Source organism: Micropterus dolomieu, linkage group LG01 (genome assembly GCF_021292245.1).
Source record: "Micropterus dolomieu isolate WLL.071019.BEF.003 ecotype Adirondacks linkage group LG01, ASM2129224v1, whole genome shotgun sequence".
Classification (NCBI taxonomy): Eukaryota; Metazoa; Chordata; class Actinopteri; order Centrarchiformes; family Centrarchidae; genus Micropterus; species Micropterus dolomieu.
Genome location: NC_060150.1, coordinates 53,373,163 through 53,390,423, shown reverse-complemented (window position 1 = coordinate 53,390,423; position 17,261 = coordinate 53,373,163). Strand labels below are relative to the sequence as shown.

Here is a 17,261-nt window from a genome sequence, read left to right as displayed (position 1 = left end):
AGCGGGTCCATTTTGTGTTTGTCTCGTGCAGGAGAGGACAAACATTAACAGGTCAGCATTTGGGTGAGGCTTTATAAACTGCTGCCAGTGGTTTCACTTTCCACTGATCAACAGTTGGTGCTAAAGAAACATGTGTAAACATGGATGTAAACAATGTAGGATTTAAAATATTCAAAGGTTTCTGCCATTGAGGACTACGTTCAAGACCCAATGTTGATTAATGTTCTTCATCACTCTCGTCCGTGCAAAAAATGTCCACTGCTGAGCCTTTGGATGCCTCTGTTGGTGTAAGTCACTCTGTTGCAGGTTTCTATTTATAGACACCTGAAAGATAAAATGATTTTAAAACAGCACAGGTAAAACTACATTTTTTACTGCAGTAACAGAAGTAGTGTTGCTGTAGATGCTTAATGAGAAATGCATGTTGCTAATACAGAAAGAGGAAGTGTGGTCACTCTCAACTGCTCACACACACAATATGCTGTATGTATGCATTTTGCACATTAGAGGTAGAGGAACATTGGGCAAGAGCAAAAATACCTTGTTATTTTACATTAGACAAAACTGTCTAAAGGACTCGTCTGAAAAATATGGATATTTGTCTTCTGTCCTTTCCTGTACCACATGAACACAACAGAAACAACAGTCGACATCCTCACCCACTAATAGATACACATAGACAGAACATGTGGAACCGACATGTATTTAGATCAAAAATGTTACCTGTGACAGACAAAGTGACTCCAGGTGAACCAGTAAATCTTCCACCTGGTTGGTTTGTTATGAACCTGAACTTGTACTCAGCTGAGTCGCTCTCTCTCAGGTGTGTGATTCTCAGAGTGCAGATGTTGTTAGAACAACTGTACTGCAAACGACCTGCGTACTCTGAGTCTGATTTCAGATCCACAGGTACATCATGTTTCATTTTTTAAAGCACAATGCACAAGCTCAACTGTGTTCATCTGGTTTTAAGCCACAGATTTCAGGAAAACTGTGAGTCTCTTTTTTAAAAACGAACAAATATCTTCCCAGTTACACGGAGAGCACATCAGAAACATTTAACCTGTGAACCATGAGGCAGCTGAACTGAACAGGATAAAAGTGCAGATTCTTAGAAGGATTATATTTAAAAGACGTGTATTCTTTATTTATTCTTTATTTTAATTTCTGAGGGAGTGGGGAAGAAAAACTAGTTTTAACCAGTAGTAAGACATGGCACACACATACTGAGTGGTTTGGTTTGCTCAGGTGGCACAGTTGTATAAATCGTATACTATCAACAGAGATATTTCAATTAAGCCCTTAGACCTTTGTCATGTGAGCATAAATGTGTGCAATGAAAATATATAGGTTACAGAAAATGAGATTATGGAACTTATGGACTTCAGAAACGAAAAGAGTTGTTGATTTGGTATTTTTATTTAAATATTTTGTACTGTGCAAATAACACTCACAGCCTACACTTGCAGCCTACTGTGTATGTCGGCGTTTACTTTGCGACGACTCCCAGTCTGTTTCCCGCCGCCACAGCCGATTTTAACTCCCGTGTCACATTCAGAAACAGTTCCAGCTCCTTTTGAGACCATGCAAAAAAAATATCTGGTGCGGTTCTTTGTCTGCATTACTTTATTCTTTTGTCAAATCTTCTGTAACTACGGAATAGACCATCTGCTTCATGGTAACTCCGGCACACACATGCCCAGTGCACGAGAATGAGATCAACTCTGATACGCAGCTAAAACGCTGGTGTGGACAGAGATTTGTTTTAATTCTCTGTTTCTAAACTAAAACATAGTGTGGATGGGGCCTAAGGCGTGAGACTTTCACTGTATGCGATCTCAGTGGGATTTAAAATTAAAAATGGGAGTGAACACAAGCAGTTCCTTTCAACTTGTACCTACAGTCGATTAAAGAGCTCGTGATCAGGCTCACAGAGGTGGGCAGGGCCCCCGTCAGAGAGGACAGTCTCAGAGTTACATTTGATTAGACAAACCTATATGTTGCAAAACTGTAAAATACAGTGCAGTACAGTAAGTTTGTTTCTTGCATCAGTGATTGTAGAGGATGTCTTCTTTGATCACAACACAAGGACGTGGAAACTGAATCTCGTGGCACAAAAATGACATGGAAAGGGGTGGTGGGTTTCAAAATGGCCTCTATACATTTATGAATATCCTTTTTGTTTATTTAATTAATCTGAATAATGTAATATCATCTTTAGTTGTGAACTGTATATGATATGACAATTACTACTACCTAACACACTCTGTCAAACAGCTCATCCAACATTTTTAATCAAACTATGTTGATGACTCCACTGTTTGCATAAAGAATTCCCTTTACATTAGAAATAATGGCGAAATGAGTCTACTTCTTACACGGTTTATTACTTCAGTAAACACTCTCCTTATGAGTTTATGATCTCAATCTTTAGTTTCAAATCTTCTTCAACACAGCATGATGTTCTTTTGTAAATTATGGTCCCATTTAGAGGAAAATAGACCAGAATGCAGGGGAGGCTTTAGGGTGGGACAACCTTGTGATTGACAGACTGCTATAATGGTGAGCTGTCAATCAGGTTAGAAGCGACTCCGGTGCAGTGCTGCATGCTTACATTTATTTTTAGGGGCACTTAATGCAGGAGTTCCCAAATAATTGACACACACTGACCAGAATGAATGCTGAGTGAAGCTTTAATCAGAAAGAACAAAACATCAGATGATATAAAAATGCTTTATGCTTTAGAAGTACTGAGTACATAAGTTCCAAATATACCAAGATTAATTTACATGAACCCTCCTTTCTTGCTTTGCCTCCGTTTAATAATGGAACAAAAGAACATTTCTGGAAACAAACAGTGAATGTTTCCTCATCAGCTAAATGGCAGTGAGGTCACATTCCCTGTGGCTGGGAACTCAGGATTCAAAACAAAGAAATTAAACAAATCTCATAACATCACAATTTGGATTAATTCCAACCTGACCTGACCTGATTGTCTGCAGCATCAGGTGTCAAAAACTATCAAGTTCTTAAAGTTGGCCATGAATGCTTAGTCTTATTTAATTTTTCTTTAAACTGATATTGCAGATTTGTCCATATAAAAATGTACACAAATTTGAAGTTTAGACTCTTGGAAATTTTCGAGATAACATTAAATACTGACAATACGAAGAAGAGGTTTGGCATAGTAAAGCATCTGTTGAACACTGGCTCAGGGAACATGAACTAAATGTGTATTGATGCAGCCATTAAAAGATGGAAAGAAAGAATCGAAACAAGTGCATTTTAGCTAAGCACAAGACATTGGGCGGCTGCTTAGATTCTCAGGTTCTTACTAAGATACCTGTATCATTCTAGTCCCCATCTCTTCTTGCTTTTTCTTTTAGCCTTGCCCCTTCGTTTACCTTTGCCTCCGCGCCCTCTTCGAGACTTACGCCCTTTTTTACCCTTGCGCCCTTTTTTACCTTTACGGCCTCTTCGAAACTTACCCCGTTTTTTACCCTTGCCACGTTTGCGCCCCTTCCTAACCTTGCCGCCTTTTCTACGCTTGCCGCCGCCTCTGCGTTTGCAGCCTCCTCTACGCTTGCATTGTTTTTTAACCCTGCCACCTTTACCACGTCTGCAGCCTCTTTTACGACTGCCACGTCCTTTGCACTTGCTCACTCGTCCGCCTTCTCCCTTTCCTTTGCCGCCACCACCTGTTCCTCCACCTGTGTCTGTTGGTATTGCTTGGGTCGGTGCTATTTCCTCGCCTCCGCCCTGTTCTTGATTTGACACGGCATTGTTTGCAACACATGAGGGTGTAACATCTCCACCTGAGGAGCAGCTGGTGCACTGAAAAGGATCGTCTCCAGGTTTGTAACAACGGAATATGTTATCAAGCCCAAGTTTAGAGATCCCAAGTTGTTTAAAGGATTGTGACAGTTGAGACGCGTCTGCATCAGGAACATCAACTACTTTAGAAAACACAAATGCATAACCACCCCAGTTCTGAGTGACATCGTTAATCTTGGCTGCGATACCGTCGTCATTTGCATTTGTACATGTTGTACCACATGGGGATTCTTCAGAGTAGATGATAAGGAAATTACCCTGACTGCTTTTAATGAAGGGTTCTATGTTCTCTAGCACAGTTGACACTGGCCCAGATGATGCCACCACTCTGGTGCCTTTGTACACTTGACCCCCTGAAACAGCTTGTTTCACTTTGTCTGCTGGGTCATCCTGAAACACTTGCTGAAGATTATTTGGGTCTTGTGGGGCGTTCACAGCCAGACTGAAGGTGTCACCTAGTGCATACCTGCCAAAGGAAAACATTACATGAGCATCTTGGTTCATGTGATATAAAGTATGTACTGTAAATGACATTGTATATATGGAGATTATGAATTTGAAGCCAGCAGTATGTTTAATGGGTTCATTTGGCCGTAATGCTCTGTCCGGTTGCAATTCGCTATTAAGAAGAAGAAGTGGTCAAATGTTGCAGTCGTCTTTGTGGTTAGTATACAACAGCTGTGTTCTGTTTAAGGCAACGCCACCCTGTTTAATTTCACACTCTAGGCAAGTAAATACATAGTGTACACAGTGTACTACATGAAAGTGTGCTAAAATAACTATCTGAATTGAGACACAACTTGAGTTTAGGATTCTGTCACACTGTTTCCCACATATAGGCTTTAATTGGGGGGGCCCCCAGTCATAGTAATAACAGCTGCCAATGTATATTTAGCAACCCATTTTAGCATTTTGCATATATAGATATATATATTATATATATATCTATATATATATAGATATATATATTTCAGAAAATAGTATAAACCACTAATATATCTTACCAGTTAGTAGGCTATATTAATTCTAGTTGAACAAAACAGCTGTTTCATTTTTGTGGTTTTTTCATTAAATTATTGTGCAAGAAATTGCAACATGGTGGTCAGTTTTAAATTGTCATAACCATTCATGCAGAACCAGTTCAACATTTCAAAATTTTGGTTCTCATCCCGGCTGTGATTGGACGGTTCACAAAAAGTGACATTGATCAGCTACTTTATGCACACGGCTGCATCAAAGGCACCTAAGCTTCTTTTTTTCCCTGCTCTGTCTCCGCCGACAGATTAGCAGGCAGGCTAGAACGGGAATCGGTGAGCGTCACGTAGGGCCCAGAGAACCTGACATGGAGAGGGACCGGCAGCTTAGGAGAAGTACCAGTACGCAAGAAGAAGCCCCGGTACACCAAAGACTAACATGTCGAGTTGCGTACCGCTGCGTACCGCCCCACTTCAAGCACTTATCGTCTGTAGAAATCTGTTTATTTATTGAATCACTAATAACAACTGATCCAGCCTTAGCAGTAGTAGTAGTAGCAATAGAATAGAGTCATCAGAAAAGACAAAGCACAACAGACTTGGGGACTCACTCATTCTTGATGGCTTCTATAGTACTTGTGAGCCAGTTCTGGTCCACAGCAGCCAAACTGTTTTCAGCAGACAGGAAGAAGGCCAGCACCACAGCCATCCAGTAAAGGCCAGCCATCTGCACATGTTTGATAATAGAGTGGTTTTAACACAAAGCAGATAATTAAACAATAATAATAAGACTTAAAGCAAGTACATGACAAAAATATAGCTTATAGTTAGCAGTCGGGGTGTCTGCTGCAGGTTTTGACCGTGTTCAGCTTATTTAACACAATGTTTCTAATATTAAGGCAGAGTCTCTTAAGATGATAAATAAATAACTCACCTTTACGTGTGTTACCAGCAGGATCTGCTGGTTCTAACACCCTACAGGAATGACACAAATTTGTATTACTAGAAATGTTCAGAAATCTAAGGCATTGTATAAATCCTGCTAAATAACTAACACACAGGACATCTCCACAGCACTTAGAAAAAACTAAATCACATCATGACTATTTTAGAAGATACATTATTAGCTGAACTGATTAGTCACTTGACCGGAAAAGAATCTGCTATTAAAATGATTTTGAATACCAAGTAATCATTAAGTTATTCTTCATGCAAAATTGGTAACGGTGTCAGCTTCTCAAATGTGAGGATTTTTTGCTTTTCATTTTCCTACATTCTAAAGCATCTTTATGATTTTGACAATTAGTCAGCTAAAAAATCGAGCTGAAGGTGTAACCCTGAAATTGAGATTGTTAAATCATCAGCACATTAATTGATGCAGCCATTCTCCATTTTGCCCAGAGGAGTGAAAGTGTGCACTTTTTATTACGTGTACCTACTTTGTGGAGAAAGATGACTGACAGATACTCTGAAGACTCCTCCGGTGTGGGGAAGGTGCTGCTGCAGAGAACACAGTCAGAGGGAAGTGACATTTTCTTTATAGAGGGCAGAGAGACCGTGGCCAAACCCCTCACAGTGGCTTCATACCCTTATTTGAACATGTTCCTTCAAAATGTAGGAAGAGGAAGATAAGAAGAAGGGCAATAATTCAGATTCTCAGTATGATTTTTGAGAAGTTAAAAAGAGGATTAAATAATTCATCATCACTTTTTATCATGTCATGTTTTATCGTGTCATTTTGAGTGAGAGAAAATGAAATGAAAGGAGATGACATCAAGGTATAAGTTCTTCTTATGTAACCTGGAAATGGAATTAATATTATACTAATGGGAAGCTTTATAGTATACTGTTATATGAAATTATAATGAATATAGTTACATCTATTTTACAAAAGTTAATGTTATAAATACTGTTCAGTAGTTTTGTTTACAGAAAGTTTGGCAAGGTTCAGTTGGTACTGCTGGTGTATTGTTTGTCCCACATTCCACAGGCCTAAACCAACCAGTCACAGTAGAGTTTTCTGTGATTAATAATAAAAATCAAAAACATAACTTTTTCCATATGCTTTGGCGTGTCAACACCGAGAAGCTCATGATGTACAATCCAATGCATTATTCTTTCCTTTGAATCCCTGAAGACAGGCGATATGAATGCCTGTGAAAGCATTTGTGGCCTTTATGGCAAAGAGGATGTGACAAAAAACAAAAACTTAACCACCGTGAGTTGTGTTAGATCGCTGATAGCTTAGTCATCATAAGATAAATACAAGATGTTGACTTCTGCTTGCTGGATGACTAGTAGATTCACATCAAAACCAAACTCTTACGGTTTTCATCTTGCCTCTCCATCTGTTCATGAGAAGATAACACTTAAACACATGTAATAGTTCTCACAAAATTCTCACAAGAATGATGATTACAGATTGGACCTTATAAAAGAACTTATCAAAGTCCAGACCCAGATTAAGATCTGTACCAAACTGCAAATCAATCCAGACCAGACAGCTGGCCCCTCACTTCATTGATATTATGTAGTGATATCCAGTATTATGTAGTGATATCCAGTATTATGTAGTGATATCCAGTATTATGTAGTGATATACAGTATTATGTAGTGATATCCAGTATTATGAAGTGATATACAGTATTATGTAGTGATATCCAGTATTATGAAGTGATATACAGTATTATGTAGTGATATCCAGTATTATGTAGTGATATACAGTATTTTGTAGTGTTTGAGCATTGCTAATGTAACTGACATGTGGTAAAGACAGTGAGACTACACATAGCCGTGTATGTGTGTGTGCGCAGTGTGTGCCCGAGTAAAATGGAGAGGATTTGAGGACATCTAAAGGCTGACGTACGTAAAGATTTTTCTTCCACACCTGCGCAGTGTGTACCCCAGTCACTCTCATGCATCAGTGGTATGTGACGTGTTGGGCAGTAATACTGAAATATTCTTACTTTTCCCAGTAAAGAGTAGGCTAGTGTAACATATTACTATTTCCAAAACAGTAATATTATTAATGTTACTAATTTAAGTTACACTGCATTACTAAACGCACCATCCCTGATGTGAATGCGCTGCAGGTCGGTAGTACCGGACCTTATGTTGTTTAAATCAGCTGTTGGCCAAAAAGCTGGAGAACAAGGGAGAGAGGCGTTTTTTGAAACTGTAAGTAGCTCCTGCCATTATTGTGTCACAGTCTGAGATGTAAAGAACAATGTCATCCATTGTAAACTTTGTGCGAGCAGCAAAAAATTCTCTGCCGAGAACTGCATGCATAAAGGGGTATCCAGGGCGTTAAAAAACGAACAAAGGGCTGCCACTAGTTTGATTGATTGAGTGAATTGATAGTAAAAAAATGCCATCTAAGTTACCCAATGCCCAAAGGGACACCTTATTACTCTTACTCTCTGTAGCACAGAAAATCCCTGCTGCTAATCCATTTTTCACTGAGATGGGTATCTTAGAAAAGTAATCAACTCGTTATTCGCGTTTTCTTGACAAAAAACGTGGTTTTGGGACCAGTGGTCAGATGACATGAGTCATTGTCAGCTCGCGTAGTGTGTGACCCCCTGTCGCCAATCAGCCACAGCACAACTTCAACACTCCCATTACAATACAGCAAGTTAAGTAGTGTGAGCAGCACAGTGATCTGCCGCCGTTGAAAATGTAATCTGAACTAGGCACAAGATGTAGTGGAGTAGTAGGAAATGGCATTAGAGGAAGACACTCAAGTACCTAAATTTGTACAATACTTGAGTAAATGTACTTAGTTACTGTACTTGTACAACAGGTTTCTGAAGGCACATTTTTAAAGCCCACCATTTACTTATCACTTATCATCTTTCAAGTTGTTTAGGAACGGAAAATCCGAGTTGCATGAAGAAACCTGAGCGTAGCTCAGTGAGTTACCATGCAGAGAGGCTGGCTTTGAGCATTGGGAGCCATCCCAACCAACAATGATTTGGGTGGGATGTGCAGCTTATCTTATTATTTTTACTTCATGAGGCCAGTCAAAGAGCTGTTGTGCTGTGTGAATGAATTTTAAAGTCCTCATTCTGACTTGCATAATGAAGATTTCAGCACAAAGACAGAAAAGCAACAGTCACCTTCACAGCAGAAGTTTGAAACAGAAGTTATTTTTTTGAGTAAATGAAGATTCTCAGACATAGTTATGCAAGGTTTGTTAAAATCAAGGGCAACCGGAGAAGTTTCCTTCCCATCTACAGTTAGCCTCAACAAGGCCCGGGACCCCGACTGACACGGACGCTGACAGCCTCCCCCAAAAATAACCTCTGCGGCTGCTCCTCCTCCCTACAGTACACACTGTTAATGTTTGGGCAACAGATACGATTTTTTATGCACATGTAAAAAATGAAATGCCATATTGCTTGTATATTTAGTCAATTTCATATTTTTATAATTATATAGGTTTATGTCTATTCTTACGCACCTACTCACCCAAAGCAAATTCCTTGCATGTGTAAAAAGTATGTGGTGATAAAGTGGATTCAGATTATGAAGATACTCCAGGACGTTTCGCCGCTCATCCAAGGGGCTTCTTCAGTTCTGACTGACTGACTGGGAGTCCCAGCTATTTATCCTCTGTGGGGCAGTTTTGAAGACAATAGATGCAGCTTGGTTCGTTAGTTCCCCTCGCTATTGTGACTTTTTTATTGTGTGTACATGGGTTCATTTGCCGTGATGTTGGCGCTAGAGGAGAGATTGGTGGTGATCAGAATCATTAGGATTCATCCTTGTCGGACCATTGTCAACCACAGCAAAATTGACGGTAATCTGCTGTTGTTAAGACCAATAGTGACAAATGGGTCACACCGTTGATTTAGAAAACATTGTTTACAAGCACAACTAATCTCTGTATACCATAATTCTGAGTAGTTTGTCTTATTTGCTTTTAAAAATGGATTTTGGAATTATTTATTTTTGTTGGACTATAAAATTACTTTTTCTTAAACCTTGAAAGAGATCTATGTAGAGCCGATGCTGCCTCTTAAAGAACACGTTTCGTGTTGTAGAGAGTAAAACCAAGTCTCTACATCGTGACTTGCAGATTGAGGCTGGGAATTTTGACTGAAAAGGAGAAGAGAGGGCATTGTGCTTTCTACAGCCTCTGTAGAAGAGGAAGAACAGGACTGTTAAGCAGGGGTGCTAAATGACTGATCAGAAAACCGAGCCCAGCTTTAATCAGAAAGATCAAAAAATTTGAAGATTGTGTAATGCTTTGAGTACAGTGACACAAGTCCTGTAAATACTGAGTGTAATACACATTAAACGCCCACATTTATGGTGGGGAGAACAAGTATTTGATACACTGCTGATTTTGCAGGTTTTCCTACTTACAAAGCATGTAGAGGTCTGTCATTTTTATCATAGGTACACTTCAACTGTGAGAGATGGAATCTAAAACAAAAATCCAGAAAATCACATTGTATGAATATTAAATAATTAATCTGCATTTTATTGCATGACATAAGCATTTGATACATCAGAAAAGCAGAACTTAATATTTGTTACAGAAACCTTTGTTTGCAATTACAGAGATCATACGTTTCCTGTAGTTCTTGACCAGGTTTGCACACACTGCAGCAGGGATTTTGGCCCACTCCATACAGACCTTCTCCAGATTCTTCAGGTTTCGGGGCTGTCGCTGGGCAATACGGACTTTCAGCTCCCTCCAAAGACTTTCTATTGGGTTCAGGTCTGGAGACTGGATAGGGCCACTCCAGGACCTTCAGATGCTTCTTACGGAGCCACTCCTTAGTTGCCCTGGCTGTGTGTTTTGGGTCGTTGTCATGCTGGAAGACCCAGCCACGACCCATCTTCAATGATCTTACTGAGGGAAGGAGGTTGTTGGCCAAGATCTCGCGATACATGGCCCCATCCATCCTCCCCTCAATACGGTGCAGTCATCCTGTCCCCTTTGCAGAAAAGCATCCCCAAAGAATGATGTTTCTACCTCCAGGCTTCACGGTTGGGATGGTGTTCTTGGGGTTATACTCATCCTTCTTCTTCTTACAAACACGGCGAGTGGAGTTTAGACTATAAAGCTCTATTTTTGTCTCATCAGACCACATGACCTTCTCCCATGCCTCCTCTGGATCATCCAGATGGTCATTGGCAAACTTCAGACGGGCCTGGACATGCACTGGCTTGAGCAGGGGGACCTCGCGTGCGCTGCAGGACCGAGGGAGATTGACCGTCATCTTGAACTTCTTCCATTTTCTAATAATTGTGCCAACAGTTGTTGCCTTCTCACCAAGCTGCTTGCCTATTGTCCTGCAGCCCATCCCAGCCTTGTGCAGGTCTACAATTTTATCCATGATGTCCTTACACAGCTCTCTGGTCTTGGCCATTGTGGAGAGTTTGGAGTCTGTTTGATTGAGTGTGTGTCTTTTATACAGGTAACGAGTTCAAACAGGTGCAGTTAATACAGGTAATGAGTGGATAACAGGTCTGTGAGAGCCGGAATTCTTACTGATTGGTAGGTGATCAAATACTTATGTCATGCAAAAAAAATGCAAATTAATTATTTAAAAATCATACAGTGTGATTTTCTGGATTTTTGTTTTAGATTCCATCTCTCACAGTTGAAGTGTACCTATGATAAAAAGTACAGACCTCTACATGCTTTGTAAGTAGGAAAACCTGCAAAGTCAGCAGTGTATCAAAGACTTGTTCTCCCCACTGTACCATTATTTTAGTTGAATTACGTTAATGTAAAATGTTGCCCTTTGACCTTGAAACGTGTTTTCCTTATTTTCTGAGCTACAGTAAGTAAGTTTAGGGTGAATGGAATCAGCCCACTTTTCTACTATCCACCAAATATCAGGTTTCACTTTTGAATTTGTTAAAATGTTTTATCTTGGCCAAACTATAATTTAATACAGTTACTACACTGAGGCTACTGAAAATGAGAGTCTCCGTCCTCTTTAGACCAAACTGCCACTCTACCCCTGTGGCTCAGGTCGTCCTCTAACCGGAAGGTCGGTGGTTCGATCTGCAGCTTCCCCTGTATGAGTCTATGCTCTTCTTTCTTTCCCCACCAGCAGGACGTTTGATAAAGTCACTGCGTTTAATAAACTCATCCACAATTCAGTTTTCAAGTGTGCCGCATGTGGATCACGAACAAGTCTATCACAGCCCCTGTTTTGGCTTAGACACATTTATGCCATGTTACTAACACACTGATGTAAGACTTTACCACTGATCCAGATGGGATGCATTGCAATTGACCTCTTGTTGGTTTTTAACAAAATATGTTGTTGTGACCACGATTAGATTCTCCATGCTGTTCAAGAGCCTCCACTACTTCACTCTTGTTAACGTGGGTACCATTTTTGGTCCTGTCGAATACTTCATAAAACACAAGTATTTCCATTTGGAAATTACTATTAATCTGGTCTAGGTTTTTGTATGGATTGTCTGTGTTTGTACACTTTGCACCATATGCAGAAAGGCAAGAATAAAAGAGCAGAAAATCACCCTTACTGCTGTCAGCCAAAGTTTTTACCTTGTCCAGAGCATGAGTTCCTGCATGGTCAGTAAATTGCTCAATTGTTATTGATTTTGCTGCAACAACATTGGTACCTTGGTACACTTCATCCTTCGAAACCCTTTCTATTACAGTGGAAGAGGTCTTTTTCAAAGACCTTCTCAAGCTTGTTCAGGTCCTGGTCCTCTGAGATATTTACAGCCAAACTGAACTGGCCTTCAATGTTGTACCTGCCAAAGCAAACAGACACTATTACCTTGTGCAAGAGTATAAGAATACATACATCATTGGATGGATGGATATGGATAAATACGGACTGTAGAATCATAAAGAGACGAATTATGGCTAGGCTTGACTTGAAGATAGGCTGGACAGAGAGAAAATATCCTCAGAACTATGAATAGAAACTGTTTCATCACTCATCCAGCCAAGGAGATGTTGAACCAAATATTGTGGAGGTTTCACTTAACAGTCTACACCTATGCTTCCAGCTCTGTGAGGTGGTACTTAGCTCAAAGTACTGCTGTATCTAAATGCTAACACCAGCATGCTAACATGCTCACAATAACAATGCAGAACAGGCTTTATTGAAGGGGGGAAAAAGGGATTGAGGGAGTGGAGGTGAGGGAGAGGCGGACGCCAAGGAAACACGGGCAAGGGGAACCGAGACAAGGGAGCCGGGGGCACTTGGGACCGAGGAAGCAAGGAGGCACGGGGAGGAGCCAGGAGGACGCCGCGGAAGAGGTCCGAGGGGAAAGGGCAAGGTGGCGAGGATGGAGGTGAGTGGACCTGGAGGAGAGTGGACCTGGAGGAGAGAAAGACAGACAGACAGGGTTAGACGCAGTGGGAACAAAGCACAGGGAAACAGAAATGGCGCAGGATACTCAGGGGCTAGAACAATGAGGTTTCACCAGGTTAGGAGCAATAACGATCAAGCAGGGGTTGACTGGAGAACCTCGGTAGAAGTACTGTCAGGGATGAGGCTGACTGCTGGCAGGTGTGGCAGGCAGAACAGGTGGCTGACGAGGTGCAGGTGCGGGTCGTTGGCGGGGCTCAGGAGCGGAGGGAGGGAGAGCACACGCGTGCTGTTTTTTTTTTTTTTTTTTTTAATAAATTAATATACAGCATATTTATCCTGTTTGCAACAGATTCCCTGTCAAACAAATATATTTATTGGGAAAAAAATCTAAATAGGCTATCAGGTCGAAAGATGAGACTTTGGAGTTCCAATGCCCCCTCTCTCTCTCTTCTCTCCCAGCAGTGTTTTTTACTTGGCTTGTGTGGAGGTGAGTGGTGATGAACAAAAGACCGCTAATTAAACAGAAGACAATCTAGGCCTATGTCTTGCTAACGCATGACTCATGAGCTGATCTACTGTAATAAGTTAGCTGAAGTTTAGCTAAGGCAATATCTCATGGCCTTACAACCTAATGTACTGATGGAGACACCACAGTTACATTTGTGTCTAATAACGTCATCACAATCGCCACATTGATATGCAAATTAGGCGTTAATTAATTAAAATAGGCAATTTGCACACATTTGACAAGTCACTGCAGGTGAATGGGATAAAGAAAATAACTAAAGCATATCACCACAGAACTTCCCCAGTTAATGACTTACATCAAGAGTATTTTCCTCTGAAATCTGCTTTGTAAATATGCAGATTAGCTTGTTTTGGTGAATATAGAATAAATCTGCAGATGCAAACAGACAGAGGGTATTAGGCTTAAAACCAACACCATCTAAAGGTGTATTCTTGAAGATTTATTTCCATTAGAGTAAAAGAAGACATGGAAGCAAAATAGACCAATGTCTCAAAATTGACCACTCCATGAAAAAGTGCCTTAAAGAGTAACTTGATAGTTTTGATGGTCGGCTCCTCATCTAATAACTCTGCATTCTATTAGTTTGTTGTATGCTGATAGATCCTTATTTAATACAGACAGCCCTCCCTCAAATGTGAACCTAAGTCCATGTCACCATCACTAATTCTGTGTGTGTGCGTGCGTGCGTGCGCATGGTAAATGTAATATAATAGCAATAGTAAAAAGTATTTGATCAATACATTAATGTATTCAGGCAATTCAGTATTCTGTTGCTTGGCTGTGTGAAGCTGAAGGTTATCTTTACTCATTTGGCATCTTGCTTGTGAAACAAAAAGTAAAAGTATTTAAATAACATTTATTTTAATTATTCCTGCAGCCCAATGCCACAGTTTAGTGTTAAGATTCATGTGAAGTATTATGTATTCTAATAACACCAAAAGAATTTAAACGATTTATTGCCTTGTGGAAAAATAAACAAATTATTAATGAAACTATGTCATAAATATATATATATATATACTTGAAACTAGTAGCATAGAAAACCAGCACATGGTGGCATAGTTTGCGTTTCTGTCACCTGCTCCTGTGATAAACCTAGTGAATACTAAAGAAGACCATGGTCTCTGTGTGAACTGATTATTTTGTAGAAAAGTTAAAATGAGTTAATGTATTTGTCTTGTTTAAAAAAATGGCCTTTTTTTTTACTTGAGCCGCTGCCCACCAAAATGTCTGTGCACGTCCCTGCATTTCATAGTACATTGCATTCCTTTATGGAAATCCATCTGATGTTTGTCGAGACATTTCACCAGAAATTTCAACCTCATAGTAGAGCTAAAGGAAATGTTGGGATCACCAGTCATTAGGATACATCTTCTAGATACCATAAATGTCTTTTGTACAAGTCATGACTGTCGATCCAATAGTATAATCCAATAGACATAGTCACGTCATGTTAGTCCAGAACAAGTGTTGGACTGGCTGACAGACAGACATTGCCATCCCTAGAGCTATGCTGCTAGCATGGCTAAACACTGTCTAATAAAGGCCGATAACGTCCTGTTGGGTTTTCAAAACAACAGACAGGTGGTGGGAAGAAAGGACAAGAGAAGACAAAAACATGACTATTAACTCAAATGATATCATTATTGTTAGCCAAAACAAGGCCACGGTATGCAAACTATATGTGAAGATGATCACGCTGGACTTAAAGAAAATACTGACAACATCAAGATGATATTTATAGGCTGACTCTGTGCTGTGCAGCAAAAAGTTGGTTGAATATTTAATACCCCAGCTTGATGTGTTTTTGGTTGATTCTAGTGACACTTTGTGGTGGCAGGTAATTTCATCAACTGTATTCACATTATCTATAAATATTCCTCAATAGGGTCAAACAATCAAGGAATACTGAACTTTAATGTACTTTCAGCAACTACAGACAAGTTGACTCACTCGTTCATGATGCTGTCTATAAGTTTTGCAAGCGTATTCTCAGACAGGATGAAGGCAAGCACCATAGCCATCCAACACAGGCCGGACATCTTCACACAAATAAATATATTGGTGGTGTTATAAGTGAAAAGGGAAAACATCTGTCATCAACATCAATCCGGAGGGCGATCCAAAGCATTTAACAAAGTACTTGTACTCCTGTTGTACTCTTAAACACAGGACAAGAATCGTGGGGCAAATAAGAGTTTGCAGCAGTGAGGTAATACTTTACTATCTTTCCTACTCTTGAGGTTCTATTTCATTGCACTTTTACTGAGCAATCCACAAGAATCTGAAGGCCGGCTGAGCGAGATCAAACAACTTGGTGTGTGTCCCACCCACTGAAACCAAGCTTTTGTCTTGTTAATCCGGAGGGCGATCCAAAGCATTTAACAGAGTACTTGTACTCCTGTTGTACTCTTAAACACATCTACCTAGACTCCATAATACAAACTTACGTTCCTTCTCGGCCATTACGCTCCTCCAACGAACGCCGCCTGGCTCTGCCATCCCTTCACACAAAGCAATCCCAGTCCCTGGCTATTCTCATCTGTGACACCACGATGGTGGAACGAGCTACCACACGCCATCAGAGCAGGGGCGTCCCTCTCTAACTTCAAGAAGCTCTTGAAAACTCATCTCTTCCGAGAACACTTCCTCTTATAACACCTCTAACTCCTAACCTCTAACATGCACTTCCTGTGCTCTTCTTCTTCTATCCCCTACAATTATCTTGTTTTGATTGCACTTTTTGTTAACTCTTACTTCCTTCCCTAGGTCTCTACCCCATTGATGTGATATGTACTGTGAGCTCTTACTAGTATTTATTGTCAGTTGTAGATCTGTAGTTGATGCTTGTATGTTGTTCCTCAAATGTAAGTCGCTTTGGATAAAATGTAAATTCTCCCCAGAGACACAACTTTATATATATAGCTTTCCCAGTTAAACCTGTCAAATCAGTCAAAAATTCAGCTGTTACCTGCAATTAGCATTCGTTTTTGGGTCAATCAATTCGCTATTTGCATAACAAGCTCCATTTGTCTGAGTATACAAATTCAGAGGCAGACAGTCAGTTACTCAGGCAATTTAATTTTCCTATTTATAGACTAATAATATTGTCCACAGAAATATCGTGCATCCCTAGTTATATCACACTGCACTGAAAAAAACAATTCATTGGATTTACTCAATTGAATAGTGGACATTGGTTGCACACAATTTTTTTGCTTTGGTAGCCACTTACACAGTTGTGTTCAAGCAACACAGATTATTCACGTTCAAGCAACCCAGGCGAACAGACTATTCATGCTCAATCAACACAAGTACTTTATATTGCTATAAAGTTAATGAAATGGGATTATTGTAAATGTTCTTTTCACATGAAATTAAATTATAATTTCTATGTTCTAAATCTATATGTATTAATAAAATAAATTACAGTTAACCAAGGAAAGTGGAAATCAAGGGCAACGGCACTGGTTAAGGTTTCTTGAAGGGGTTTTGCTTCTCATCTGAGAGGCTTATTTAGTTCTGATTGAACAACTACCATTCAGCCACAACTGAAGAAGCCTCTTAGATGAGAAGTGAAACGTCTTCAAGAAACCTTAGCCA

At 40.0% G+C, this 17,261-nt stretch overlaps 2 protein-coding genes and 1 long non-coding RNA gene across 4 annotated transcripts in view; all 3 read right to left on the bottom strand.

Moving 5' to 3' along the window:
- The window catches only part of LOC123987090 (B-cell receptor CD22-like), a 152,266-nt gene that overhangs the window by 27,842 nt on the left and 107,163 nt on the right, over positions 1-17,261 (bottom strand). The window lies entirely within an intron of this gene.
- Positions 2,676-7,003, bottom strand: LOC123969852 (keratin, type II cytoskeletal 2 epidermal-like). 2 transcript variants are annotated; one of them, XM_046047587.1, is made up of 5 exons: positions 6,861-7,003; positions 6,248-6,308; positions 5,743-5,783; positions 5,420-5,535; positions 2,676-4,300 (listed from the first exon to the last, which is right to left on the bottom strand). In XM_046047587.1, the coding sequence occupies exons 4-5, from the start codon at positions 5,533-5,535 to the stop codon at positions 3,349-3,351; spliced, it is 1,068 nt and encodes a 355-aa protein (XP_045903543.1). In that variant the 5' UTR covers positions 5,743-5,783; positions 6,248-6,308; positions 6,861-7,003; the 3' UTR covers positions 2,676-3,348. The 2 variants fall into 2 exon arrangements, with proteins under 2 accessions (XP_045903543.1, XP_045903551.1); XM_046047595.1 differs by lacking the exon at positions 6,861-7,003 and having other exon boundaries at positions 6,248-6,339.
- The window catches only part of LOC123970097, a 6,106-nt gene continuing 1,762 nt past the window's right edge, over positions 12,918-17,261 (bottom strand). The window contains exon 3 of the long non-coding RNA XR_006824872.1: positions 12,918-13,135. This is a non-coding gene — a long non-coding RNA (uncharacterized LOC123970097). The remainder of the gene's footprint in view (positions 13,136-17,261) is intronic.

Coding starts and splice junctions, on each gene's coding strand:
- LOC123969852 (XM_046047587.1), bottom strand. CDS start 5,535: ATGGCTGGCCTTTACTGGATGGCTGTGGTGCTGGCCTTCTTCCTGTCT. Junction 4,301..5,419: donor ATAGAAGCCATCAAGAATGA/GTGAGTCCCCAA, acceptor TTCCTTTGGCAG/GTATGCACTAGGTGACACCT.